Source organism: Taeniopygia guttata, chromosome 6 (genome assembly GCF_048771995.1).
Source record: "Taeniopygia guttata chromosome 6, bTaeGut7.mat, whole genome shotgun sequence".
NCBI classification, from domain to species: domain Eukaryota; kingdom Metazoa; phylum Chordata; class Aves; order Passeriformes; family Estrildidae; genus Taeniopygia; species Taeniopygia guttata.
The window spans coordinates 13,004,497-13,030,887 of record NC_133031.1 but is presented as its reverse complement, the minus strand read 5'-3'; the positions used below and the strand labels follow the sequence as shown (position 1 = coordinate 13,030,887).

Below are 26,391 nucleotides of genomic sequence, written 5' to 3'. Positions count from 1 at the left end.
CCCAGCAGGGACTCTGGACTCTGCTCAGTGGCACAGATGGAGGTGCTGCTGCTTGCCCTGGCCTGGCTGTGCTCCTGGGCAGGGTGTGGGTGCAGCACGTCCTGGGCTGGGCTCAGGTGGGTCAATGATGTCCATGAGACCAGCTGAGTCAGCTCTCTGGGATTCTCACTGCCATCAGCACCAACTTTGGGGAACCAGTCCTTCACTTCCAGGGTGCCACTGGCTAAAATGCACAGTCCTGTCTCCAAGATGCCTTGACCCAGGTAGCTCCACTGGAGCTAAGCCACTCTGGGAGCTGTCCTAGGCACACATTTCTTGTCAGGGGCACAGCACAACTTCTTCTCAGCACTGTTGCAAACAAGATGCATCTTAAATTGAAACAAAATCTCTTCCCACACTAATTCCTTAATTTTTTCAGCCAGGTCCTGTTAGCTGGGGATTAACATCTAAATCTCTGCCAGTACTTATTTTTGCATCATCAGGAGCAGTTTATCTTCCCATGCAGGTGGCATGTCCTCACAGGCAGCACCTTGCCTTCTGGCCTACAGCTTTTGGAAGATTCACAAACTCCCCATCCTACAGCACAGTAAGTGCATTTGACATGTTATTGTTAAGCTTTTGGTAGACCCAAACATAGGCGTGTTGTTTACTGAATGGAAAAGTAAGCTGCAACACCATGGGGTTGGGCTGTAATTCCTGCCAGTCATTTATTGGATGGCTTTGGTTCTCCTGTCACTTCCTCTGCAGTTTGTTTAACTGTAAGCATTCTGCCATGTATAGGATGTTGAAGTTTTTAGACTTTTCTTCTATTACAAATCTTTGATTTTATGTGCTCCCAAGCTTTTGCTACATCTCAGAGGAGGAGGAATCCTTCAGCACTTTGTCCTCCTGAGCTGATGAATTTCCTGTTGTTCAAAAGCACTTATTTGTTTTTTAAAGCTGCAGCAAAAGCTGGTGGCAGTATTTGGAAAATATTCTAATCAAATATGAATGTTGTGAAGTATGTCAATAATGATCAACATCTCATACAGCTAAGCCCATACAGCCTGTCAGTCTAAAGAAACCAAGAGTCCTTAAGGACAGAGCCAGATCAGTCACATCTGAGTGAATCCACACAAAGGATACGAGAGGTTTGTCCTGTGCTGTTCATATCTGAAAGCTCCTCTAAATGCAGGCACTCTGATTTCCTTCTGGTTTACTTGCCTGGTGTGGAGGGTTTTAGGGGCAGATTGCAACTATGAAAATTCCTATCCTTCACACTTTTGAAATTTTGGAGAAGGACATGGTTTTCCTTTTGATAAGAGGACTAGAGTGTCTTTAGAAGGACATCTAAATTGTGTAATTGCTAAACTTAGTAAACTGGTCACAATTCTGGTATTCCCACAAGGGGCACCTGAGTGATTTTCCTTTGTGAAAGGTCTCAAAGAATGCTGATAAATTATACAATAATGTTCCTTAAACCTCTCTTTCCTCCTCTCCCCTCCTTCCCCTCATGCATGTGCTATTGGTATGTTTGGAGTTGCAGGGGCTGTGTGTCACATTATTACTGCTTTTCTGAGAAGCGAGAGTAAAGGAAATCTGGAGGAATTTTGTTTCTTTTGCTTTCAACAAGCTATGGTAATTTCTTGAGCTGTTCATGAGCTCTTGCATAAAGAGACTGTACCAGAATGCCCACAAACATCAGACTGTGGGACTTGCCTATAGTGGCAAATTCACTGCGGACTCCGTGGCAGTGACCAAGGAGGCCATTCCCTGAGCATCACCAGGGCTCTGCAGGAGACCAGCTGCCCTGCCCTAAAGCAAATTAAATGTCCTTCATTAACCAGCACTTGGGTATTTCCAAAGTCTGCCTCAGTCAGCTCCTGTTGTGTTTAGAAAAATCTAGGTCAGCATGAAAAAGAGGCAAAGTAAGACAATATACTGAGATTCTGAGAAAAGTTTTTTCATCATTCTGTCACAAAAATGGGCTACAGCCCTGAAGGCTTTAGAAGTAGTTCTTGAAAATGGGTGGGAGACCTCTCAGTGCTTCTGTTCAGGCTCTGCAATGTTTCTGAGGTAATGCTGCATGTCCTCATCTACACATCCAGAACTCCTCAACAGAGCTTGATTTGAGCAGTGATTTGCCAAATGTGCTGATCTGGATAACCTGACTTTAAGGAGTAAATTACACTCATTTCCATATATTATGATTTAAGGGTGAAAATGCATCTGGGTGGTTTCTTTGTTTTCTTCTGCAACAAAGCAGAAGAAAGCAATCACAGCATAGAAGTGAGCATTTAAGTGAGGTGGTTCTGACTTGTATGAAATTATTTTGTCTGATAACCAATGCAGGCCAAATAAATAATGAATGAGGGTGTTTTTTAATGTGTCTAGAAAAAAACAGTTATGGTTACATTTTAAATTTTCTTGGTATCTACTTTTGTAGATTTACTTGGCATCTACTACATTGTTAATATAAGGCATAACCAGTCCTGTACTTAGCTTTCATAGCAAGTGTTGTTTTTTTTCTTCTTTCCGATTTGAAATAGACATCTAAACAGTATTAATTTTTCAGTGCTGTCACCAGTCAAGTTGGCAGAAATATCCACCCTGAAAAACCTTTATTAATGTCATCTTAGCTTTCTTGGTGATTTACCTTCTAATTTAGAAGAAGCTTAGTAAAAGCTCTTTTGTGTTTCACTGGGGTTTCCTTTCAATGGGAAGTGAGATTTTGAAACATTTTGTCACAGTGAATTACTTAATTTGCAAGTATTTTCCTTTGGCCAGCCGGGTGGGTTGGGTGCTGATGGGGGTGGATTGACACCCAGCCCAGCCTTTGGTAACACAGGGTGCATTTCTGCTGCTCTGCCCTTCTGTTGTGGAAAGGACATTTTGATTGCAGTGGCAGGGGTTGCTCCAAGTGATTAAGAGTAATCCTTTATTGTTGCTATTGCACTAGCCTGGAGAAATGCTTACGCCTGGCATAACCAACAGCATTTCCAGAGAGCCTGTCGAAGCCAAGAATGTGTCTTTGTTGAGGTGAGGTGCCAAGCTGGATTCGTGCTCCTGCTAGCTTTTAAAAATAATTTTGTAATATATTAAGGGTATGTTTATCTTACTGTGCTGTCAAGGGCACTATAAACACTTAGAAATGGTATCTCAATATTATCTTCAGTCTTGTCATGCTGTGGGTTTGTTCCTTCTCCTCAAGGCCAGTCAGCATTACCTATCCCATGCTCCTCAGGTTTGCAGCTGGGATCACATTGTGAAGCCTCCAGAATTTCAATAAGCAGGCACTGGTGCTGTTTATAGCTCTGGGACAGAGACTGACAGCAAACACTGCTTAATTTCTGTTTGGGTTTTTATTTTTGTGGGTGTTTTGTGGTTTTTTTTAAACAAGTGTTAAAACTGAACTGCTGGGAAGCAAAGGTTGGGGAGAGAAAGTGTCTGAAGGTGGATGAATAGCTGGGAGTTGCATTTCTAGAATTTTTGATAAGCAATGCCCAGCAACCTCCATGGGGAAAGCTGCTGAAATCTGTCATGCTATACAAAAATCCCACAGAGGCTTCAAAAAATGGGGATGATGCCAGTGCCTGGCTAAAACTTGTTCTAACTTGGTCTTTTTTTTTAAATTAAGGCAGTACATATTTTTTCTACTGCAGCTTCCCTGGGCTGCACTGAGGAAGCTTTGCCACTGCCTGTCTAGAAGGAAGCCTGTCTAATTAGGGGGAGTCTAACAGGATGTGGTTAACTTCTCAGAGCTGTGATTTACCTGCAGCGACCCCAGGGCCCAGTGGAAAGGGCTGAGAGTGAGCCTGACCAGTGTTTGGAGTGCAGCCTGGCCATGGGAGGAGAAGGCAGCATGGTATCAGTGATGGGACTTACTTTGGAAAGCTGATCTTGCATGTTCTAAGTGTGAACATGGATATTGGTGTCAAGAAGGTGTCTATGTACTTTGTATGGGCATTTTATTTCTAGGATGTATTAAAAACAACTTCTTAACCTTTTAAAAATTTTTATTCCAGGGTCACAGACTAAGACAAAAGGTTACACAGTAAAACATAGCTCAGGCTCTTGACATTCCCGTTGGATTTCTAGCCACTAAATGAGTTTCTACTTATCTACAAAATGTTTAAGTTAAACAGTTTGCCATTAAACAACAACACCACCCAAACGACAAACAAACCACCATTTCAAACCCTTCAGTTCTCCATGTTTTTAGTACCCACTGAAAGCAAAAACTCGATGCATCTGCGCTTGTATAAGGCTTCCCACATCAAAGTGTTACAGCCTGTAGGTACTGCATGAGGCTCAGTTACCTTGTGGAGCTCTTAGAGGTTAGAGAAAGAACAACCTTTTCTTATCCTTTCTTCCAGAACAATAGCAGGGCAAGTGGCATGGTAAAACTTCTCCCCACACCAGAGTTAGTACTTTAAATAGTTATTCATTTTAAAAGTGCTAAAACTACATAGGCTAAATTCTTGTTCAAAAGTAAAAGACAATCTGATGGAAGACTCACTACACATACAGGAAATACTCTTGGGGTGTGCTTATGATGGTCTCTCAACCTAAGGTTTCAGAAGAGCAGATTCTGGGAACCAGTGGTATATGTTTATTCACTACATCTAATTTCATTCCCAAATATCAATTTCTCAGCTAGATTTTTGAATGATATTTTTTTTCTTTGGATAATAAATCACTCCTCAAAAAAGCTACCCTCAAAGCTACTTTATACTATAATAACTGATAACTTAAAACCTTCATTAAAAAGATGAGGTCATGCTGCATGAATTTTAAGGCACTTGTATTAAACCAAGTTAAAGTGCTTTATGTATCCAAGCTCACTGTACCTCAGCCTGAGCTGAGACCTGGTCTTTTCAATGTGCCTGCAGCAGTACAGTGGTCTGTCCTCTGTGGAACAAAATAAGCAGACAAAACAAAGTGCAAAGAGCAGGCTTTAACAACAATGTCAGTCTCGTAGAGAAAAGACAGGTAAATTTAAATCCTATTACAAAAGGGGTGCAAGCTGCCTTGTGGCTGTCAATAACCCTCCCTGCTGAAGAACAATTCTCCTCATGAAAAAGGAATTTATCAACCACTGCTACCAGCTGTCAGTGACAGAGTATACATGTCAAAATCTGCAGAGGAGCAACTTTTGGCTTCTTGCATAACAAATAAATTTGGCAGTGTCAAGACTGAAGATCTGATTTTCTACTGAACTATCCACAGGGCCCTGTGAATTTTAATTGTGTTGCTTAGTAAGAGGAGAGCTGCTTGGGTAGAAGGGCACTGCATCACGCAGAAGGAATGTAATTTAGATAATTACAGCACCTAGACGTTTATGTGGGGGTCTTTTCAGAAAAATGAGATTAAGTATGTGAGAAGTGACCTCTTTCATAGTCTTCTAGTACTGCTTCTTGTCTGCAGGCTTGTAAGACACCAGGAGTCCAAAGGAAGCATATCCAAATAAAAGGGTCTGAACAAACCACTGGAACTGAACAGACGGGTCAGTGATTCCTTTAGCTCTGTAACAAAAACACAGAAGTGTCAAAAAACTTATGTTCCTGCAGGCTGTACTGGTACCTAGAAAGTAAGGTTAGCTATCTCTAACAATCCTTGAGATTCAGACTGATTAGAACATTTCAGTTCAGCACATTAGTTTCCATCTACTGAGACATTTCTTGTGCTAACTAAACATACCAGTTCTTGTGGTCTTAGGATTTTAAGCTATTTATTGAACAAAAGTTCTTTCAGACATTCTATGTATACAAATTCCTCAACAATATATAAACTGCAATCTCCATCTGTCCTACTTTAAATTACTTAGCCTAGAAATTTGTGTGCAAAGACAAGAAACTGGAGTAACTTGATACTGATCTTAATACACAGATCTGAATATAATTTCTTGCTGACTGTATTAGTCAAGGGAGACAATGCTGGCAAGGCAGAGACTTGACAATGACTGTGGTATGAAGGATGAGGAAACACTGGTACCTGAATTTGTGGCTAGACAGGTAAAGGGCTGAAGGCACTTCACCTAATTTATGAAAAAGAGACCTTCCTATGTTAGTTAGTTTCAATGTAAGATATGACTTTTCCTGTATGTTACAGAAAATGTCATTTTCTCCTCCATTATTCTTGAGAAGTACTTCTCCTGAAAGGAACAAGTTTAAACACAAAACCCCAAGGGGTTTCACATTTCCAGTAACAATTCCATCAGGCACAGCTGTACCTTTTTTGTTTATAATCCCAGCTGCAGTGTTTTCAAATTAGTGCAGAACCTGGAGAACAAGGGTTTTAGAAATTTACCTGTTGCTACAAAGCAAGCTTAATGAATAAATCATGTGCAGCAATACAGGCCGAGAGCCAATGACAATACTACTGCTGATTAACAAATTTGTATGAGTCCTCACAGTTTTTCCTTGTGCCTCCTTTGTGATGTTTCCAAGTAGACGTAACTTTTACATAAGTAAAAATAAATGGTGTTTGGTGCTCACAGAAGTACAACTGTTAGGTAATCTAAAGCAGCACTCCTGATGAGATGGTGATAGGCTGATGGGCAGGCCATCTCTGCTTTTTTTTTTTTTTTTTTTTTTTTTTTTTTTTTTGTGGGTTTAAAAAAAAAAACCTCTCTAAAACTTCACTAGTAGAATTAATTACAATACACTTATTTGGTATGTTCACTGGTAGTCAAGTTTCCTCATACTTGAAAGAATCACCTTAGGCCCAGATATCCATATATTTGCACACTCAGACTTAAAATGAGAGTCTGATAAACACTAAATATTTACTCTCATTCTGAAGGCAGAAATTACTCATCCATATTCTACTATCTTAAAAAAAAAACCAAAAAACTCATGCAGTGTTCCATGAAACAAAATCCTGTTGCTTCCAAGAGCTGTCACCTGAGAAGCCTGGGCCGGACAGCAGTGAATGACCCAAATGAAGTGGAAACCCACCATGGCAAAGACTGGCCTGACTGTGGCCAGACTGGCCTGACTGCAGTGAATGAGAACCTAAGGAGTATCTACATTCTTCTGAATTACTGCAACTACAAGTCATATGAACAGAAGGATGATGTGCTTGGACAGCACTCCTTTCCAGGCAAGTTGTTACCCTAACCTCAGACTTAGATGGCCTTGCTTGCATGGTTCGACAAGTTCAGGTATTTTATCCCATGGACCTGCAGATGAAGCAGATCTGAGAGTCCCCAGATGAAAGTGCCCAATTGCATTCTCACAATACAAGTGCAATTGTTTGTGTGCAATTCATCGCGATCCTGATGAGGTAAGATCTGATAAAATTGTAACACCTGAAGTTATCAGACTATTTCTACTCTATTATTCCCTCTGCCTCCTGAGCAGCAGTGTTACCCAGTGAACAGGGAGTTCAGAGGCTGCCAGACAAGCTCTGGCAAACCTTACTGCTGCCACTTGTGCAAGTTGCCAGCCCTTGGTTTTGCTGCCCTGCACAAGAGAACTGGCAGCAACCAACTGTGCAGGACAGCAAACTATCACTGCAGCAAGAATTTTACCAGCATCCTCTGAATTCACTGCTGCTGAGCCACCACAATCAGTCTGTAGCTTATATCACTTGATTCTTAAATCCTTTGCAGAGAACCTCTGATGGAGTGAGAGGAGGGAACAACTTACTGGCATAACTTAATACCGTAGAGGGCTTCCACTATGTGAATCAACCAGGATACCCAGAACCTGGTGGAAAGAAAACATGGTTTATTTTGCTGAAAATTAGGGAGAAGACTGTTGTATCCAAGATGCATTATGCAGAGAATATAAATCTGAAAGCACTGAAGCGACAACTTATTTTAACCTAGAAAGGAAGTGGTGTTTTTCATCTTGAAAAAACCCCACAAGTGTACACTTAAAAGAAACTGAAGGCCACTGAGAAAATCAGAGCAACTGTAACTTGTGCAACAAGCCTTGACTTCTATTTGAAGCATCCACTAGGCTTCCAAAATTTTCAGCACTTAGATTAAGCCAAAAAGCCGAATGCTTAGTGAAAGCAGTACAAGTTAATCCTTGTTAAGCATGCAAAATCTATCCTTTTACTTACACAAGTATTTTTAGTGGTCCTAAGGAGGTACTTAAGTTTTTACAGATTTAGTTCTACAAAAACAACTGTGTGTATAGTTTCAGAATATATAATGTGACTTGATAAGCCACATTTGGCCTACAAATTTTTATACAGAAGCTTTTGTAGGAAAAAAAGGATATTCTGTTAGGATCAATTCAATACCTTGCCAAAGCAAAAGATGCTCTGAGAAGATATGAAGATTCTACATGAGGCGTGGTAAAATAGACAAGAAAGTCCTACTGATTTCTGTCTTTACAGGAAGTCAGAGAGCTCAAGGAAACATTTTCTGGCTCTTTTGTTAATTAAAGTAGCAAAGACTAAGTTTTGTAACCCAGCAAAACTTAGCACTATGCAGTTTGTTCAGCAGGTTATTTCTCATTTAGATCAGGAGAAGTGAATACCAGGGTAGAAAATGTTCTATAACTAAAGCTGGATTAAAAAATATTCCTAAGCAAAGAACTGGACTGCTCAAGTAACAACTAGAGAGAAAGAAGACTTGCAGTAGATGGTACAAGTATAACTTTGGACTAATAACTGTCATCAAAACTAGTATCTTAACATTTTTCCTTTCTTGTTAAACCATCAGTGATGCCAAATTCGAAGTTGAATTTTTAAACTATCAAACTAATCTTAACCTGCCTAGTCCTCTACATACTTATTACCCCACATCCTTAATTATAATGAGCTTGAAAAGAGAGCTCTTTAAATCTAATTAACAACTGGGTTACAGGAAAGCTAGTTAACACAGACTAAGCACAAGAGTCAGAGACAGGCAAAATAATTACACAGTCAAATATAACTTACCCGTAGCATACCCATTTGTGGTGGTGTTCCACTAAATAATTAAGGAAGGTACCAAATAATCCCAAGTAACTATAAGGTATAGTTGAAGGCCAAAGTGTTACCCACTAAAAAAAAAAAAAATTAGTTATCTTACTTCAAGGTAGAAGTACTATCAATTTAACCTTTAAAATAGATTTATTTTTGAGCCCCATGAGTTCAGAGCTCATTTGTTCATAATACTTAAATTCTTTCATTCCATCAACCTTGTCCAAGGACTATATTCTTCCATTAGCCTTTGAAAGACTCCAACTAGGAAATTTCTATTCCTTGACATACCAGATGCAAAGGGGATAAGTTTAAGGTTGCTGTCTGGGTACCAAGACTGCATCTGTACATTAAGTAGTATTTAAGTTGTAAGCTCATTACCTATTAGACATGGAAGCTACAAAACCTACATTATCTTTGTCCTGAAGAAGTTAATCTCGGGCAAGTGACCTGAGGAGGCCAACAAAGAATACACTTTTAGAAGGAATAACTATCTAAAACTAGGGAATTGGTCTTTCTTCTTTTGTCCCATAAAAAAGAAAATGTCAGAATTGTGTTTATTTTTAACAGGGCACAAAAGAAAACTGAGCACGCATCCCAAGACCAGAGGTAGAAGTACAGAATTTCTTTCTGGGTTTCTTTCCTGTCACAGAGCTGCCCGCAGTGTTCAGCACTGTGCACCCTGACTTTCACAAGCCGGGAGGAGAAGCAGGCAGTGAGTGATGAGCTGTGCACTTCACAGTCCACCGGGGACATAAGGTAAGCGCTAGGCCAAAGTTCACCCCGCCTTATCTTGCTTCTGCTATCAACACTGCAGATTCTCACTATGTGTAAATTTAGCTATGCCAAAGATGTGGCGAGGTGATGAGTTTAAACAGGGAATCTGCTTAAAACTCATTCTGTTTCCTGAAACAGCCCAAAAACTGTTTTATGAGTGGCTTGATGTGCTTTGAGCATCATTTTTACAGTGGTGGTCCTGAAGTTTAGACTTTCATAACCTCGTCAGATACATCAAAAAGCCCTTAATATCCCTGCTCCGGTAATCCAACCTAACTTAGCTGAAGTCTCTTTTTTGAAATGAGGACCTGGTGACTGAACTTGCATGTTTTCCAACACAACCAGTTTGTACAGCCTGTGCCTAAAGCCCTGACCTGTAAATGCACCTTATGGACTGACATGCCCCACTGTCAGCTGTCCCGGAGCGAGCTGTGCTGACGCTCGGTGCCTCAGCTCCCAGCTCCCAGCTCCGGAGCGCTGCAGCCTTTCCCAGGCACTGCCCCTCAGGCCCTCGCTCCGCGCCGCGCCCCGGGATGCTCCGAGCGGGCCGGGACGCGCCTCCAGCGCCACGGCCTCGCTCCCCTTCGCAGAGCCACGGGGCTCCCCCTGTCTCTGCCTTCCTGCACGGCTCTGCCCAGCCTCCCCCCTGCCTGGCCAAAGCAGCGCCTCTCGTTCCCTTTTTCTCCCCGTTTATTTCAGGGAGCGGCATTTCCGCGGACAGGGGGACGGTGCAGGGAACCTGTTCCTCGCACCCCGCGGTTTCCGAACGATCTCCCTCCCTCCCTCCCTCCCCGCGCCGCTCCTTACACCGAGGAGGATCATGCCGCAGATGATGGCGACCATCCAGATGAGCCGGGAGCGCTGGAAGTGGCAGCTGCCATCGCGGCCGCGTTCCGCCGCCGCCGCCATTCCGCCGGGCCGCGCTGTGAGCCGGGGCCGCGCTGTGCCTGGAGCCCGCGCCGCCGCCGCTAAGGCCGCGCTGAGGGGGGCGGGCCGAGGGCGGCCTCGCCCAGCGCTGGGCGGGCACTGCCCTCGGGCCCGGGGCGGGGAGCGGCCCGGCACCGCCTGCCGGAGCCCCGCTGGTACCGAGTGTCGGCCCCGGCACTTGGCCTCCTCAAGCCCGGGGCTGGGGGCAGAGTGGCGGGGAAGTGGAGACAGAGCGGGGATGCTGGTCGACACTGGCTGAACTGAGCCAGCAGGGTGCCCACTTGGCCGGGAGGGCCAATGGCGTCCTGGCCTGCACCAGCAGTAGTGTGGCCAGCAGGACCAGGCAAGGATCATCCCCCTGTACTTGGTACTGGTGAGGCCACGCCTCGAGTGCTGTGTCCAGTTCAGGGCCCCCAGTTTGGGAAGGATTTTGAGCTGGAATGTGTCCAGAGCAGGGCAGGAAGATGATGAAGGGTCTAGAACACAAGCACTGCGAGGAGCAGCTGAGGGAGCTGGGGCTGTTTAGCCTGGGGAAAAGGATGCTCAGGGGAAACCTTATCACTCTGTACAACTGCCTGAAAGGAGGGTGTAGCCAGGTGGGAATTGGTCCCTTGTCCCAGGTAGCCAGTGGCAGGACAAGAGGACCTAGTCCAGAACACACTAGGCGAACTTTGGGGTGATAAGACACCGAAATGGGCTGCCCAGGGAAGTGGTGGTGTCACCGTCCCTGGAGCTGTTTAAGAAAAGACTGAACGTGGCACTCAGTGCCACCTGGGCTGACAAGGTGGTGTTCGGTAACAGATTGCTTTTCCAACCTAATGGATTCTGCGATCCTGCACCGACCGCAGCGCGGAACAGCACAGAAGTTGGATTGAGCTTTTCATCTTGACTGCTTGCTACTCGACTGCAGCAGTTTGCTCAGGGGCGGAGAAAATGCCGGGCAAGGGAGGATCGCAGCGGCCGCGGCCGCGGCGCCGGCCCGGCTGCGGGCAGCCCCGGAGCGCCCTCCCGCGGCACCGGGCGGCGCGGCGGGCGGAGGCGGCTCCCGGGGCTGTCCCCGGTGCCCCCCGGGACACGGGCACTGTCCCGGGACACGGGCACTGTCCCTGCTGCAGCGCGGCCCGGCACTGCAGTGCCGCTCGCTGCTGGGGTAAAGTTAACAGCTATTGACCTTCCCACCACTGAGCAGTCCGCCCGTTATCTAGAACAGTGCAGAGTGCCTTCCCTTTCGAAAACTGGCGATTCGAAGCGTGTTAAGTCCAGCATTTTCTATTCTGCGCCCTTTGGGGAACGTGGTCTCGGTGATGAGTCACCAGGGCCTTTGGAAAGGTGCTCAGGGGTAGAAATGTTGGGGGGTGGGTTGAGCGGGTTTATGCTTTCCTTTGAGCTTTGCTACCTGTTTGCTTGGCATGACTTGACAAGTGTAGACACATTGTAAAATGTTAACTGTGCTCGTCCCTCCTTGCCTGAGTGCTAAACAGGCTGCTCTGACCTGTTAATGACACGCCTATGCTCCGCCCCCACACACCCTTTTCTTTTTTTTCTCCTTTTTCTGGGGTGTTCTTCGGAGATTAAACGAGAGTTTGGTAAAAAATCCTGCTATGCTAAAACTGTTGCTGGGATATAACATAGCCAGTGAGGCTATGTGGATTTATGCCTGATTAATAAATTTCCCTGTGTTGCTTTGCTGATGCAGGAGGGAAGAGTGTGTGGCCCCACTTATGTCTTAGCATCTGGGAGAAATTTCTGAAATTAAACTTTTTGTGTTTTGTTTTTTTTTTTTTTCTCCCGGGTTTGTTTGTTTGCCTTGCTTTTGGTTTCAGTTTTTTATAGCCCATTAGTTAATTTCTCCCTCTTTAGAACCTTCTACACAACTGCTTCTGCGCGCCTGTAATGCCGTGCCCAGCGACAGGGCTGAAGGATGTGGGGCAGGGCTGAAGGAAGCGGGGCAGGGCTGAGGGATGCGGGGCAGGGCTGAAGGATGTGGGGCAGGGCTGAAGGGTGAGAGGCAGGGCTGAAGGATGCGGGGCAGGGCTGGAGGATGCGGGACAGGGCTGAAGGATGTGGGGCAGGGCTGAAGGATGCGGGGCAGGGCTGAAGGATGCGGGACAGGGCTGAAGGATGTGGGGCAGGGCTGGAGGATGCCGGGCAGGGCTGGAGGATGTGGGGCAGGGCTGGAGGATGCCGGGCAGGGCTGGAGGATGTGGGGCAGGGCTGAAGGATGTGGGGCAGGGCTGAAGGATGCGGGGCAGGGCTGAAGGATGTGGGGCAGGGCTGAAGGATGCGGGGCAGGGCTGAAGGATGTGGGGCAGGGCTGAAGGATGCGGGGCAGGGCTGCTGCACGGCGGTGGCTGCAGAGGGCAGTGGATGCACAGCAAAGGCACGGGCTGCCAGCGCCAGCTGCTGCTGCTGTGTTTGCCTTGTTAGACGGGCTTTGGTGGCCAGGAGTGGCCAGGGGGGGTCAGAGACTCCTGTCGTGTCTCCCGTACTGCCACACTCCAGTGAGGATCGCCGGCACCGTGGGCAGAGGGCAGGGAGCTGGCTTACTTGTTTCTCTTTTGCCAAAAATAATTTGTTCTCTGTTGCCAATACTCTCTTCATTAAGCGTTGTTCTTCCAGCTTCACTTGGGGCAGCAGCCCCCACTCACTGCCAGTCCTGTTGACTGTCATGGGTAGCTCTACCAGCCCTGGGCATCTCAACAGCCTTGAACCTGAATGTGAAACTGATCATGAAGACAACTCCCTGCTCAGACCTTTTCAGAGATTCCATTTCTAATCCAGGACAGTATCTTTGACCTGACTTTTTAAAACCAGGCTATTTCTCTTGACAAAGAGAGGAATCTTTAGAATATCTAAGAAGCTGAATATAGTTTCAGTTTTAATAACTTAAAGCCAGAAGACCTGTAGCATCATCTAGTCTGGCCAGCACACACCATTAAATATTACTTTGTTTCTCTGAATAGAGGTCAGTGATTTGCACTTACAGGATACATTTCAAGGGGCATTTTGTCTTACTTTGAAGGTGTCATAAAACAGAAAGTTCACAGCTTTCAGTGCTTAATCTTTCTTGTGTTTCTTAGATGTTGTTAGATACAGCTGAAGACTAATTTTGAGGGAGTCATTTCCCAGAGTAGCTGAAAAGCTTGCTCTATCATATTTTGTGAAGGTTTGCAATTCTGCCCTGATATTTTTGACAGATTAGTTAACTTTGTGGCTTCAGCATTGGAAATGTAATTTGTCAGTGAATTGCATTTATTGACAGGTATAATCTCAACTGGAAACAACAAATCCCAAAAACTGTTGTGTGACTTATTGAAAAAATGCAGAACAAATTCACTTTGCCGAGTTTACAGAAAATGAAACTATTTTACCATAACTTTTGAGATTTCTATTTTGATTTCCTTTCCTTTTATCCTGATCAGTGCAAAAAGTGAGTGAATGGCGTGCTGTTACGAATTGGCAGCTCTCAGCAGCACACCACAGCCCAGAACACCACCAAGGCTGAGTGCAGGCAGCAGCACCTCTGTCCATGCCTACCAAAGCCAGATGCAGAGCTGTAGTTTGGAACACACATGTCACTTGTGACAGGATTGCCACAGCTCCAGTCCTTTCTCAGGCCTTTCCTGTGCTGGAGAACACACAGATATTGGTGGGGAGCAATCATCCCAACTGCCAGCCGCACAACAGGTAAGCCTTGGAGAAGATGAGCTACCCCAGCTTCACCTGCTGCAGCCTGCAGAGATTGCTAAACTGAGTCTTTTTTATAGTAGTTGAGGCAATAGAAAAGAGGTAAAGCATAATTTTAAAAAAAAGTTGGGAAGGAAAAAAAGCATAAAAAAGCCTATTCCCTCATAATTGCACACAAACTTTGTTTTTCTTGCATTTCTATTACTTGGTTTAGTTTTCAAATTAGGTCGGTATTAAACACTCAAGTATTTATTAAGAATCTAAAACTGAAAGAAGTGTTCTTTATGAAATCAATATCTAAAGTAACCACATGGTACTATAAGGATGGGACATAAGATCCTCTTTGAGGTTTCAAAGACAGCTAAATTTTTTTTTTTTTTTTTTCACTGAAGCTGTGTCCAGGGGCCCAAAGGGGGTCCCAGGGGGTCCCAAAGTCTCCACAGTGGCTGGGTGTGTACACTGAGATGGGTTAATTCTGCTGAAACAACCAGATGGACCTGTACATTCTTTCTGCTTAATCCCTGAGACAGAGCTGCCTCATTTCACATGCTGTTTACATCAACAGATCACTCTCTACAGTTTTCCAATACTAAAGTTCCTATTGCACCTACTAGTGGAGAAAATTGTTGCCTCTTCAGTTTAGAAACATTTGCTATCTCTAACTTAGAGATATTGGCTATCTTACTTCCATCGAGAAATACAAAGGGTATTTGCCAGGTAGTCGGCCTCTTTTGTTTGGTGTTCTCCGTGGATGCCAGAGAATAGATAGAAACACGTTAGCTCTTCTCTGTCTTTTAAAATTCCTTAAAGAAAAAAAAAAAAAAAAAAAAAAAAAAAGAGGAGAGAGAGGGAGGATTAGTCAAATTCAGAACAAATTTTATGGCATGAGTCATCGTGCTAGAGTCAGTGAGGTGACTTGTTTAAACAACAACTTTCTTTATAAGTAACGATTTAGGGATTGGGTTTTTCTTAGGAAGTTACTTGGAAATTAACTGGAGCTTATTTTAAACTGGACTTGAAGCTGGCATAAAAGAGATAGGATCCATTCAGGGAAAGTTACCTAAGGAAATAGAATTATCACCAGGACTTTTTTGTAAATCAGAGCTAAATGGCACAGTGCTATAGTGAAGCCACTGCAAGCAATGTCTGGTTCCTAATGTAGCTAGTTAACCTGTCATCTTTAATGGGGACTCAGAATTGTATCACTTTAATATTTTAGTTCTAAGACTGGAAAAGCTAAGGAAAAGGTATAGTCTTTTAAAATACTTTGTGTTGCAATTTGACAAGCATTAAATTTTTGAGATTAATGGACAAAATTTTCAGCAGATTCCCATACTTACAGGAAATGTCGAGTGTAATGAGATGTGCATAAGAAGAAACAATGTGCTATACTAATTCTGTTTGTTGTTGTGGTGGATAGTCTTTGCACCTTGAAGTCAGTTAACCTTTGCATATGTCTGCTGTATCCTTCTAATTTCTCATTGGATTCCTTGGATGTTTGATAAAACTGCTTCTCTTCTATCATATTTTAAACACAATTATGAGCATAACTCAAGTCTTGGAGATTGTCAGCTATAAAGGCCCCAGCCAAATACTTTTTTCTTTGCAAAGATTAAGAACTAGGTAACACCTGTAACTTATAAACATGCGAAATTCTCATTGATTTTACTACAAATTCAGTTTGTGCATTTGAGCAGTAAATTTATGTCAGAGTTCCATATGCTCATCCTAATAATATCACTGTGGGGTTTTTTTCTCTTATTAAAAAGGAAGAGGAAGGTGAAACAGCCATCTTTATCATTATGTGCTTCAACCAACACTGCCTTAATAAGCCTTTGTAAAGAGGCAACCAAGGCTCACCAGTTTGAAGTCCAGGTTGCATAGAGAGCTTCAGTTTTGACCACAACTGTGCACTTTACAGTTCTCTACTTGTTTTTACACATATCTGCTGGAAGTCAGTAACTTGAGTCCTATTAAAAATATTTTGTAGACATCTCTGATGTCTTTTTTTATTATGTGAGGTAGCTATGTAGCTTTAAAAATGAAATATTAACAAGTAACATTAATTTGAAATCTCAGTTTATAAATGTTGGATTTATGCTACATGGATCTGGTGGAATTTTAAAAAATGGATATGAACTACAAGTATTTTACAAGATTTTTTTCAAGGTATGGGAGCTAAAAAAGATGTCATTTGGGGAGGGTATTTATTAAAACTGAATGTACCTTGAAATGATAAATTGTGACAGACAGCCTAATTCATATCGGTCATGTTGGAAAAACCTGAGCAGCTTAGACTATCCAAAAGCATATTTCATACAGGTCCAGTGCCAAGACTCTGCACACCAGCATCCTACAGCACATACAATAGTTGTAACAGGATGAAGGAATAAATCTCCAGCAAACCCTCAGCATTTTGATGCCTTGTTCCGGCCTTTAACCACTTCATGACATTGCATGTGTATTTTAAAACATAGTGTTTGGAATCTGAAACTATTTCTTCTTTCTCTCTGAAGGAATTCCTACCCCTTTATTACTGCTTCCTATTGGGAAAGACACTGCCTTATGTTGCCAAGTGGTATGGCAGTAAACACAGAGTGCAATGTTGAGAAAAAGGAAAAGATTCCATTTAGTTTACTGTTCTTGAGGGTCCACTGGGACCAACTAATGGATCTTTTTTGTGCTTCTCAGTTAATGAACAAATCATGTCAATTGACACAGTTTTATAATCCTGAATATTTTTTTCCTATGTGTCTGGAATAGGAATATTGTGGTGGAAAACCAGAATGCAGTAGAAAAAAGCCAGCACAGATCTAGCAAAGAAATGGGGTCACTCACTAGCAGATGGGTGAGATAGGTGGGAAGCATGTTTCACTACAGCCACATGGGTGGGGATGTTATTCGGGACATGAGGAGGAATAGGATTGACAAAGGAGGTTAGAGCAATAGTTCTTTAAACTGGGAGAAGACTCCAGACAACTTGTCTCCAATCCCAGCAGACTAGCCTTTAGGCCAAATTCACTCGTCTTTAGGTGACTAGTTATCATAATCAAGTTCAGCAGACTACAATGTTGAGATCTGTTGTATTTCTACAGCATCATGTGGTGTGCTTGTCTTCTGTCAGCATAAGAAAAAGATAGTCCTTTTCCTAAAAGATCTGCAGTTAAGAGGTCTGATCCTCTCAGGTCTAAGAGTCCAGTAGTGCTTCTGGAGCTGATCAGTCACAGGGTATGTCTGCAGTTACTAAACAGCACGGGTGAGGACGATGACTGATGCTTTCTCACAAAGGAAAGGAGACAGGGAAGGAGATGGCACAGAGTGCAGGGGAAATGATTACCATAAAATAAGGTAGGCTGTGAGCCAGACTGTACTGGGCATGAAATAACACTACATTTAAAGGAAATCATATTTATCTCAGTAGTGCTGCAGCAAGTGAGGGCTTGCCAGACTGAATTGTGCTCAGTAACCCTCTGGAGGCCCAGGCTGGATTTCTGGAGGGTATTTTAGCCACAATTTTTTTATGTTTCTGGAGGCAGAATTTTACTGACCACTGATTTCCTACTGCATGGTTGTGTGGCTTTTCTACTGTGTGTTCAACAGGGTCAAGAATACTGATAATCTAGTCATTAGGCTTATTGAACAGGGAAATCCTACTCCAGCCCATTCCTGCACTGGTGTGTGCTCTGCTCTGCTGATTTGCCCTTCCCTGTGGTCATCCTAACCCTTTACAGACTCAGGCTCAGCCTGTCCAAACTGCAGATCAGTGTTATGTGTGGTTGTGGGAGGCACGTCTGTCCAACAGAACACAGATTGTTTTTCCTACACCAGAGCAGGAGACATTATATTGCGTGAGACTGGGGGCACTGATGACCACTTTCCTAGCTATTCTACATCCATCTTCTAAGACTTTTTTTCTACTACCAGAAAAAAATGAACAGTGTTGGGTACTGGTGGGCTACCATTTAATAAAATATACTATTTTTACAAATACTTTAGCTTTGGTATTATCTAGGGTCTTCCTTTAAAATTTAAGGCAGCCTTCTCTTTGACAGGGATGACAATTTCTTTCAAGATTGCCACAGGATTCAAAAACCCACCAGTAGGAAGCATGGTGGCAGTACAAGTAAGGACCTGTTTTCAGGTTTCACAGCAGATTACCATTACAATACAGAAATGACCTTTTGGAGTTTACAGATAATTCTATGAGAATACAAGCTCAGTGAGGGTCAAAAAGACAAAGCAAATGTTACCTGTTAGGAAAGCACTGGGAAAAAACCTGCACATTACCTTCATAATAGTTAAAACACCATTATTCCTCTACATCTTAAATTCTGAGAGTCACTCTATCTTCTTTTTTCATGAGAGGTACAGCATAATGAGAAAAAGCTCTGGGAAAGACAACATGAATGAGGAAGGCATGGAGCAGCTAGCATGAATAAGATGGGATTCTTCAGTCTGGAAATGAGGTGGCTGAAGGCAGAGAGTGAAGGGGTTTTATGAAAAAATGGTCAGTGTGAACTGCTGGAATCAGTGAAGGACACTCCACATTCTTGGGTGGGCAGCAGCAAGCACCAAATAATTTTAGCAGGTTACATGTTCAGAACACAGAAAATTAAGCGTTGGTTCATGTAACATGTTCTAGTGAGAGGATGCTCTGGAAGCTAAAATTTTACATGCATTCAGAGAAAGACTGAATAAATTCACAAAATAGAAACTCTGGGCTGAAAATGACCTAGATCTGCATCACAATTTCCAAGTAAATGTACCAGTATGTAATTTACTGAGCTGGTTATAGATTCCTACCTTCTTGTGGCAGGTATCCAGTTTTCATCATTGGTGAAGAGTTAAATATCAGGTGAGACAGATATTCAGTCTCGTAGGTAAGAGGTTTTTTTATTATTACCCTGGATTTCAGAGCATACAATCAGTCACATAAACTATTTAAATTATTTATTATATTTATTTAAATATAAGAAATACTGAAATGCTATATTATTCCAAGTTATCTGAAACAGGCCTAATGCCTTTTTCACCCATAGATGAAATCTATAGATTTCAGTGTGAGCTAGAGCAAGACTGGTATGTCCCAAAAGTGCATGGTCTTTTCAGCAATATTATTTGCCTCCACCTTCAAGCATCAGAAGCAACATTTATTTCTGGAAGGAGAAAAGTCTGGAGCAATGCTTTGGCATAACAGAAGTATTTACTGTTAGGGAAAGCTCAGTGTAGGTGACAGCTCTCTCAAGAGCCAGTTCTGGACTGAGGGGCTGAATACTCTTGAAAAGCAAGGATTGTCATAAATTTTGCCTTATTTTTGTTCAAGGTGCAAAATGTGTCTCCATCCTGCTTATCCTGCTGACACCCCATGGAACTGGACATGTCTGGACACTGACCTAACTACTTTTCAGAGCAAGTGGGGCTGCTGAGAGTGCTCCTTTCCCTGAGGAACAAGGGAGAGCACAACCATTACTTGTCTGCTCTTGTTCTCTGGAGGTTCCTGGGTGCCCCTGGCCATGAGAATACTGCTCCTGGTATGAAATCTTTGTGAATGAGAATCCATGCTGAATTCCACCGTTTTCCATTTGAACATGAAATCTCTTTGCTATTCTCCTAGGTTGCTTTCTGGCATTTTTATTTCAACGATGTAAGAGCTGCCTGTTACTGCCAAGCCCATAATTAAAGCAGTGTTGACTGGTAAGTAATGGGCTGCAAAAGGTGTACCAAAAGATAATTAAAGACGCATTCCAGATAAGCAGGGCATGAGCATCCTTTTTATGAGGTGTTAATGTCTGAAGACCAACTAGTGAAATTGATCTTGCCTCCTTCAGGCTGAAAGTTCTACTCAAACATCAATAGCATTGTACTGCCCTAGAAGATGTTTGATGTAGGGATTTCTGAAGGGCGTTTGTCCTAAGACTCCCCAGGCAGGCGCCTGGTGACGGAGCCCCGCTGCACTGGCTGATCCAGCACACCATCCATGCTAGCATGACTTTAGGGCCATCTTGCAGCTCCTGACATGGGCTGCTCTGGACGGAGAGAACAGAGCTGCTTCCAGCGCCCTGCAAAGGATTGGTGCAAACCTTTTTTCGAGAGCCATTTTAAAGAGCACCGAGGCTAGTCCTTGTCTAGTAATTATGTTGTTGCTCGTAAATGCACTTCACTTACCTAGCCTTCATTTCTGTTGTATGCTCAGCATATCCCACCCGTGATTTGGATTCCTCTGTAGATGCACTTGTATCACAAAGGGCATAAAGGAACCTTGGCAGAATGGGTTTCCACATTTGGACTCTACTTAAATCTATAGCAAAATTCCGTGGATTTTGTGGAAGTCTGAAGACAACCTGTGATGCAAATCATGTCAAGCATGCTGCTTTGGGTATTCCTGCTTCTTTTCCCACAATCTTCCCGTTTCTGTTTGTGAAATTAATCAAAAGTAGGGGTCAGAATACTATTTTGATGGAATTCAGGGAGGAGATGCAGGAGCTCACAAACAGTTGTTTTGATTTTTATTGACATGCAACAGCATGAGGATGCCAAGGCAACACGAGCAGCAAGGGCTGGTCACTGTTCTTGATTAGTGTATGATCAAACTGCAGCTGTGGCAGAAATTACCTCTTATGTTAGGCCAAGTCCATATGCCTCAGCAGAAAAGGAGGGAAAGGAGGGGGAGGCAACGATTGTCATCTTCTTTCCTGGAATCTGACTTAAAAACAAAACTCGCAATCTCTATCAATTAGCATTGCAAAGAAAATCTCTGAAAATGAAGGGTGTAAAGAGGCTGCCTGGCAGAGTTCCTCAAACAATAACTCCGGGAAGTGTGAACGGCTCTCTCTATGCTAGGGGACGTTAACAAAAGCATGTTCTATTTGAGCCGAGCCAGTAGTGATGGACAGTCACTGTTAGCAAGCAGTGCAAGTCTGTGCAAGCCTCTGCTGGCTCCTTCTTATCTCTTCTGCACTGGCTGTGTCTGTAAGGTGTGTATGTGTGTGTTGGAGGAGGCGGTTTCCCTGTTCTTTTGAGCTTAATATTGCAGGCTGCCTACAGGGGCAGCTTTGTGTTGTAGTTAGTCCCATAAGATGATATTTTCTGCCATGAAAAAAAAAAATCCAGAAAGAAAATGTGGAGCATTTGTTCCAGCATTCCCTCTGTCCAGACTGAATGAGTAATCTCTCCTTGTACCCTGCAAACATCCTCGGTATCCTCGATCCAGTGTAGCATATACCCCATGGACAGTTGTGTTGGAATTGTTCAAATTGAGGCTCCCCAATTCCCTCTTACCCTTTGCCTCTGTGCATCCCTGTCCCATGCTGATGCTTGTATTAAGTAAACTGGCCAAAAAAAAAAAAAAAAAAAAAAAAATCAGCTTTTTCTTTGAAGCAGCAGCTGCATGAGCTTTGCTAGCCCAGAGTGCACTGGAGATGGCTTGTACAGGACTGTGTGCAAAGCCCTGTGAGGACTTCATGGCAGCTAGAGGTGAACCCTGCATGCTTAGAACAAGAACAGCTGAAGCTGAATTTGCTGGAGCGAACACTGTCAATAAAACTATGCCCCCAAGCTTTATAAGTCTTCTTATTGTATCTGAGCACTCAGATACATATGCACTTCTTCTGGAAAATATTCTTTAGGTGTAGTGGTTTCTGTGGGCACTTACCTTGCCTTATGGACTGAGCTGCTAAAGGAATCCAGTCTCCGGAGTACTAGACTCACAGGAGCTGACTGCCATCCCTGTGTGAAAGGACATTAACTTTTTGTTGTGAAGCACTGTGATGGTGCATGTAATGTTAAAACCCTTGTGCAGCTCAGCCCAGAAGTGGCAGCATGGATGATGGGTATGCTGGTCCCTACAGAATGCAAACAGTGTGTACCAGCTCACACACACTTTGTCCCTGTACCCTTCAGATTCACAGCAAGCTGGAGTAGGTCCCAAGTTTGAAAAATGAATGGGGACAAGTTGAGATGAAAAACACATGATGTAATGATGCTGCTGTTCCTGAACACCTTCAGTGATAGCCATTAGTGGCCTCATTTGACAAACTATTACACTTGATGAATTGATTTGTTTCTCTTCTAACATCTAATCCTTTTCAGTGTTGCAACTGTTGCTCCCTGTAAGTCTCTTATGTCATTCTTGGCTCTCTTAAATGATGTTTCTGGCCACTCATTTGAATTAATATGTTGTTCATAATTTCACCTTGGGCTGATAGCACAGACCTTGCTTGTTCTGTACCTGACTTGGATGAGCAGAGCTGTCTGGAAGTTCTTCAGCGTGCACTCTGGAGGGAGACTGCTCTGTCTGACCTGGGTAACCTGAGTGTGCTGGGGGAGGCTCTGTCCTTTGCTGTGAACATTGGGTTCATTGCTGTGGACATGCACTGTCTAGTAAAGCCACCAGCATTTTATTTCCTGCAGTAAAGCTGATGAGAAATGTCCCAGGGATGGGAATAGGAGCAGGGTAACCAAATGGGGAAGAGAAGGACTTGTCACCTGGGTGCAGTAAGAGCTGGGATGGCTTGCCTTTAGCAGAAGGGTGGTATGGAGGCCTCCTTGCATTGGGGGAGCATCAGATTTTCAGCAGAGCTCCAGGCCTGAAGTGCAGAGAGAAGGGGAGCTCCCTCAGAGGGCTGAACCAAAGGTGGAAGATTTCTTCATTAAATTATTTGCTCTCCATTTGAATTAAAGAAAGGTAGATGGGCTGGTGGCAGCAGCGGGCACTTCCCTGGGAGACACTTTGGCTCCTTGGATGGGGCGAGCCCTCATTATGTGTATTTTGGTGATGGGATGACAATGGAGGTGTGGGAGACGGCTGTGAGTCACCCTCGGAGCCCCAGAGGGGCCGGGCCCCGTGGGTGGGGGTCGCTAAAGGCCGGGGTGGAGGGCTCTTAAGGCACGGAGCTGCCAGCGCCGTTACACCGCCCGCAGACCTCGGCCCGCATGGAGCTCGCCAGTCTGTCCCCCGCCAGCCTGGTTCCTGCCAGTCTGTCCCCCGCCAGCCTGGTCCCTGCCAGTCTGTCCCCCGCCAGCCTGGTCCCCGCCAGCCTGGTCCCTGCCAGCCTGCCCCCCGCCAGCCTCCCCGCCGCCAGCCCGGCCCCCAGCCCCGGACCCGCCGGTGAGCCGCGCCGGGCGGGCGGCGGGGGTCTTGGTGGCGGTGTTGGTGGTGGCTGTATTGGTGGCAGTGTTGGTGATGGTGTTGGCGGTGTTGGCGGCGTTGGGGCAGGGGGACGCTGCCCGGCCCCGCTGACCGCCGCTCCCCGCTCTCTCTCCGCAGGGGAGCCCCGGGCGCGCCCCGCCGGCCCCAGCTCGGGGCGGGAGGGCGGCCGGCGCAAGCGAACCACCTTCAGCAAGGCGCAGCTGGAGCTGCTGGTCCGCGCCTTCGAGAAGGAGCCGTACCCCGGCATCGCCCTGCGGGAGCAGCTCTCCAGCCTCACCGACATCCCCGAGTCCCGGATCCAGGTGAGAGGGGCGGTCCGGGAGGGAGGACGGGCGGGTGGCGGAGCGGCTTCCCCGGCGGCTCGGGTGCTCAGTCTCTGCCGGTCCCACAGGTGTGGTTCCAGAACCGGAGGGCCCGGCAGCTAAACCCCAAGAAGAGCGAAGCCGCCGCTCACGCCAGGCCGGGCAAGCCGAAGCCGCCGCGGTGCGCTGGCCAGGAGCGGCCCCGGGCGCAGCAGGGCCCGGGAGCAGAGCGGAGCTGTCTGTGCCCGCAGCCGGGCCTGCCAGCAGGGAGCCAGAGCTTCGGCGGCCAGCCGCCCTTCTACTCGGGGCAGCTGTACTCAAGGCTCGACATGCATTTCAGGAGCTTGGATAACGCTTTTGGAGCGCTGGGTCAGACCCCAGCGGACTTCGGTTTGGACTGTTCGGGAAGAGGGGTCCCACTAGGTGCGGGAAGCGCGGGGAGTGCCCCTCCGTTCTCGCTCCCTGTGCAGCAGGCACAGGAGTACCCGCACCTGAAGAAATCCTTCCCTGAAAGCTTCTACTCCGATGCAGATGTTTTCCAGCCTTGTGCAGATCACCAGTACCCAGCAGCTAAAGAGAACACGTACAGGAAGCCTGTCTTAAACTACTTCAGTGCTAACCAGGGCCTGGGTGTTGAGAACTGTTTGTATGCCAAGTCAAGCACTTCTCCCTTTGGGAAGTGTTCCACTTTCAGTTTTGATGGGGGGGAACCTAAGCTTGAGCCCGAGCAGATGAGGCACAGTTCACCTCTGCTTGCAGCTAGCAATGCTAGTCCTCCTTCGGTACTTCCAAAGCATGAAGGGGGGTATCAAAGGACACTTCCCACTCCAGCCCCATTGTATGAGCAGCAGCTGCTGGAGACAGAAAATGACTATGACCCTCACTGGCTGGGCATGAGGAATGACATTTTGGGAATAGGGTTAGATTTGCTGTTTGAGAATGAGCAAAATGCGGAACAAGGTCAGACGAAAAGTTACCTTTCTGCTTTTGGTGGCCAGAATTCAGTCTGTCATTTGGGTCAGACATGAAACTGGCAGTGGGTCCACTTGCCTGGTGGAAAATGAATGTGATTCTTTTTCTCGGTTGTCAGTGTTGTCTGCAGTGGCTAGAGGTTTTGCAGGTCTAAGTGCAGAGTGCTTGCTCTGAATTTTGGGCCCTGTATGGAAGGGAGAGAAAGATAAGCCATGTTAGCAAGGACTACCTGCTGCATCTGAGCTGCCTCCCCACCCCAAGCCATCTTTCAGCAGCTGCTTGCAGGATTCCTGCAAGTGTTTGGTTATGGGCAGCCTAACATTAACCTGCGTGCACAGACTGATCTTCACAAGTATGTCAGTACTGAGGAGTTCTCTGTGTTCAGGCTGTGCTGGTTAATTCTGCCAGGAGGCTTAGCACTATGGTGGTGTTTCTGTGGCCTTACTGTACTGAGTTTGGTTTCTATTCTGGTCATAATTCACTTATTTTAACTTAAGGAATCTTAGATAACAGACATTTAGAGCTTTTAGTTGAGAAAGCATTAACACAAGAGGGGTACAAGCATGGGAAAAGCAGCCTTGGTGGTGGCAGGGGACATCTCACCGGGTGTGTTTGCATTTTAGGTCTGTTCCTCATATAGAACATGAATGGTCTTTTCCTGGGTACCTGATATATAGTGTTTTCATTCAAAAATGACCATGGTCTCTTAAAAGGCAATATTTTTGTGATTTTCTTTTGGGTAATTTGTTTGTAAATTGTCTTTTTTTTTTTTTTTTTTTTTTTTTTTTTTTTTAATTGTGACTTGTCTAGTTGCCAAATTAAGGTTTTTTACCTTAATGAAATTGTAGAATGGCACTCAGAGGAGAGAAAAATGTATTTCATCTTTGCATTTGCACATTGAGCCTGTTTTTAGAATACTCAGGATCCATGAGACCATGGTAATCATGGAAAGGTTCTCCATGTGTACCTCTTGAGAACTGCCATGGGTGTGTGTTAAAGCAAGTATTAGGGCTAGGATGCTGAAAACTTTACATGCAGATCTATTTTTGTGTTTAAAATGTGGCTCTGGAATATTTTAAAGTATGCTTAGATTGTAATACATTTGTTATTAACTCAATTATTTTGTTTATAGAACAAGAGAAACAATGAGAATAAAACCTAACTACAGACCATTATTTTATTAATAAAATTTATGTCCCTGAACAAACTGTCTATGGAGGTGTGTACACAAGAAGTCCAGAAAATTAGTCCTGACTTTTGTCAGTAATTTTTATCTGTGGCTGTAACTTTTCTGCCTTAACCTAAAGGATTGGGACAAGCTCATGTATTACAGAAGAGCTGTATGGCTTCAGAAAGTAGCTGCAAGGCACTTTGAACACAAATTGTATTTGAGAGCGAAGGACAAAGAGATGATTGTATTTATGAATATATCTATGACTCTTTTAGTAAATTTTTGAAAAAAATGCACTTAGACTTATTTATTTACATATACCCTGTCCGTCATAATACCTTCTTAATGAGAATGCTTATTCAACACATAAAAGGTACTTCCACAGCGATGGTACAGCAGCCTCCCCTGGACTTGTGTGCCAGCAGCATCTCTGCTGTCATATCATCAGGTGATGCTGAGGAAGAGCTGGGGCAGGAACCAAATGTGTTCAGTAGTTGAACTACTCT

At 44.6% G+C, this 26,391-nt stretch overlaps 2 protein-coding genes across 2 annotated transcripts; one reads left to right on the top strand and one right to left on the bottom strand.

The window, feature by feature from the left end:
* Window positions 1–3,974: 3,974 nt before the first annotated feature.
* On the bottom strand, window positions 3,975–10,688 carry TMEM254 (transmembrane protein 254). The gene is made up of 4 exons (XM_004174805.6): window positions 10,486–10,688; window positions 8,878–8,981; window positions 7,632–7,691; window positions 3,975–5,504 (listed from the first exon to the last, which is right to left on the bottom strand). The coding sequence occupies exons 1-4, from the start codon at window positions 10,585–10,587 to the stop codon at window positions 5,384–5,386; spliced, it is 387 nt and encodes a 128-aa protein (XP_004174853.3). The 5' UTR covers window positions 10,588–10,688; the 3' UTR covers window positions 3,975–5,383.
* Window positions 10,689–12,800: 2,112 nt separating this feature from the next.
* LOC115495845 (uncharacterized) lies at window positions 12,801–26,181 on the top strand. Its single transcript, XM_072930997.1, has 2 exons — window positions 12,801–23,742; window positions 23,832–26,181. The coding sequence occupies exons 1-2, from the start codon at window positions 23,224–23,226 to the stop codon at window positions 24,768–24,770; spliced, it is 1,458 nt and encodes a 485-aa protein (XP_072787098.1). The 5' UTR covers window positions 12,801–23,223; the 3' UTR covers window positions 24,771–26,181.
* The last annotated feature ends 210 nt before the right edge of the window (window positions 26,182–26,391 follow it).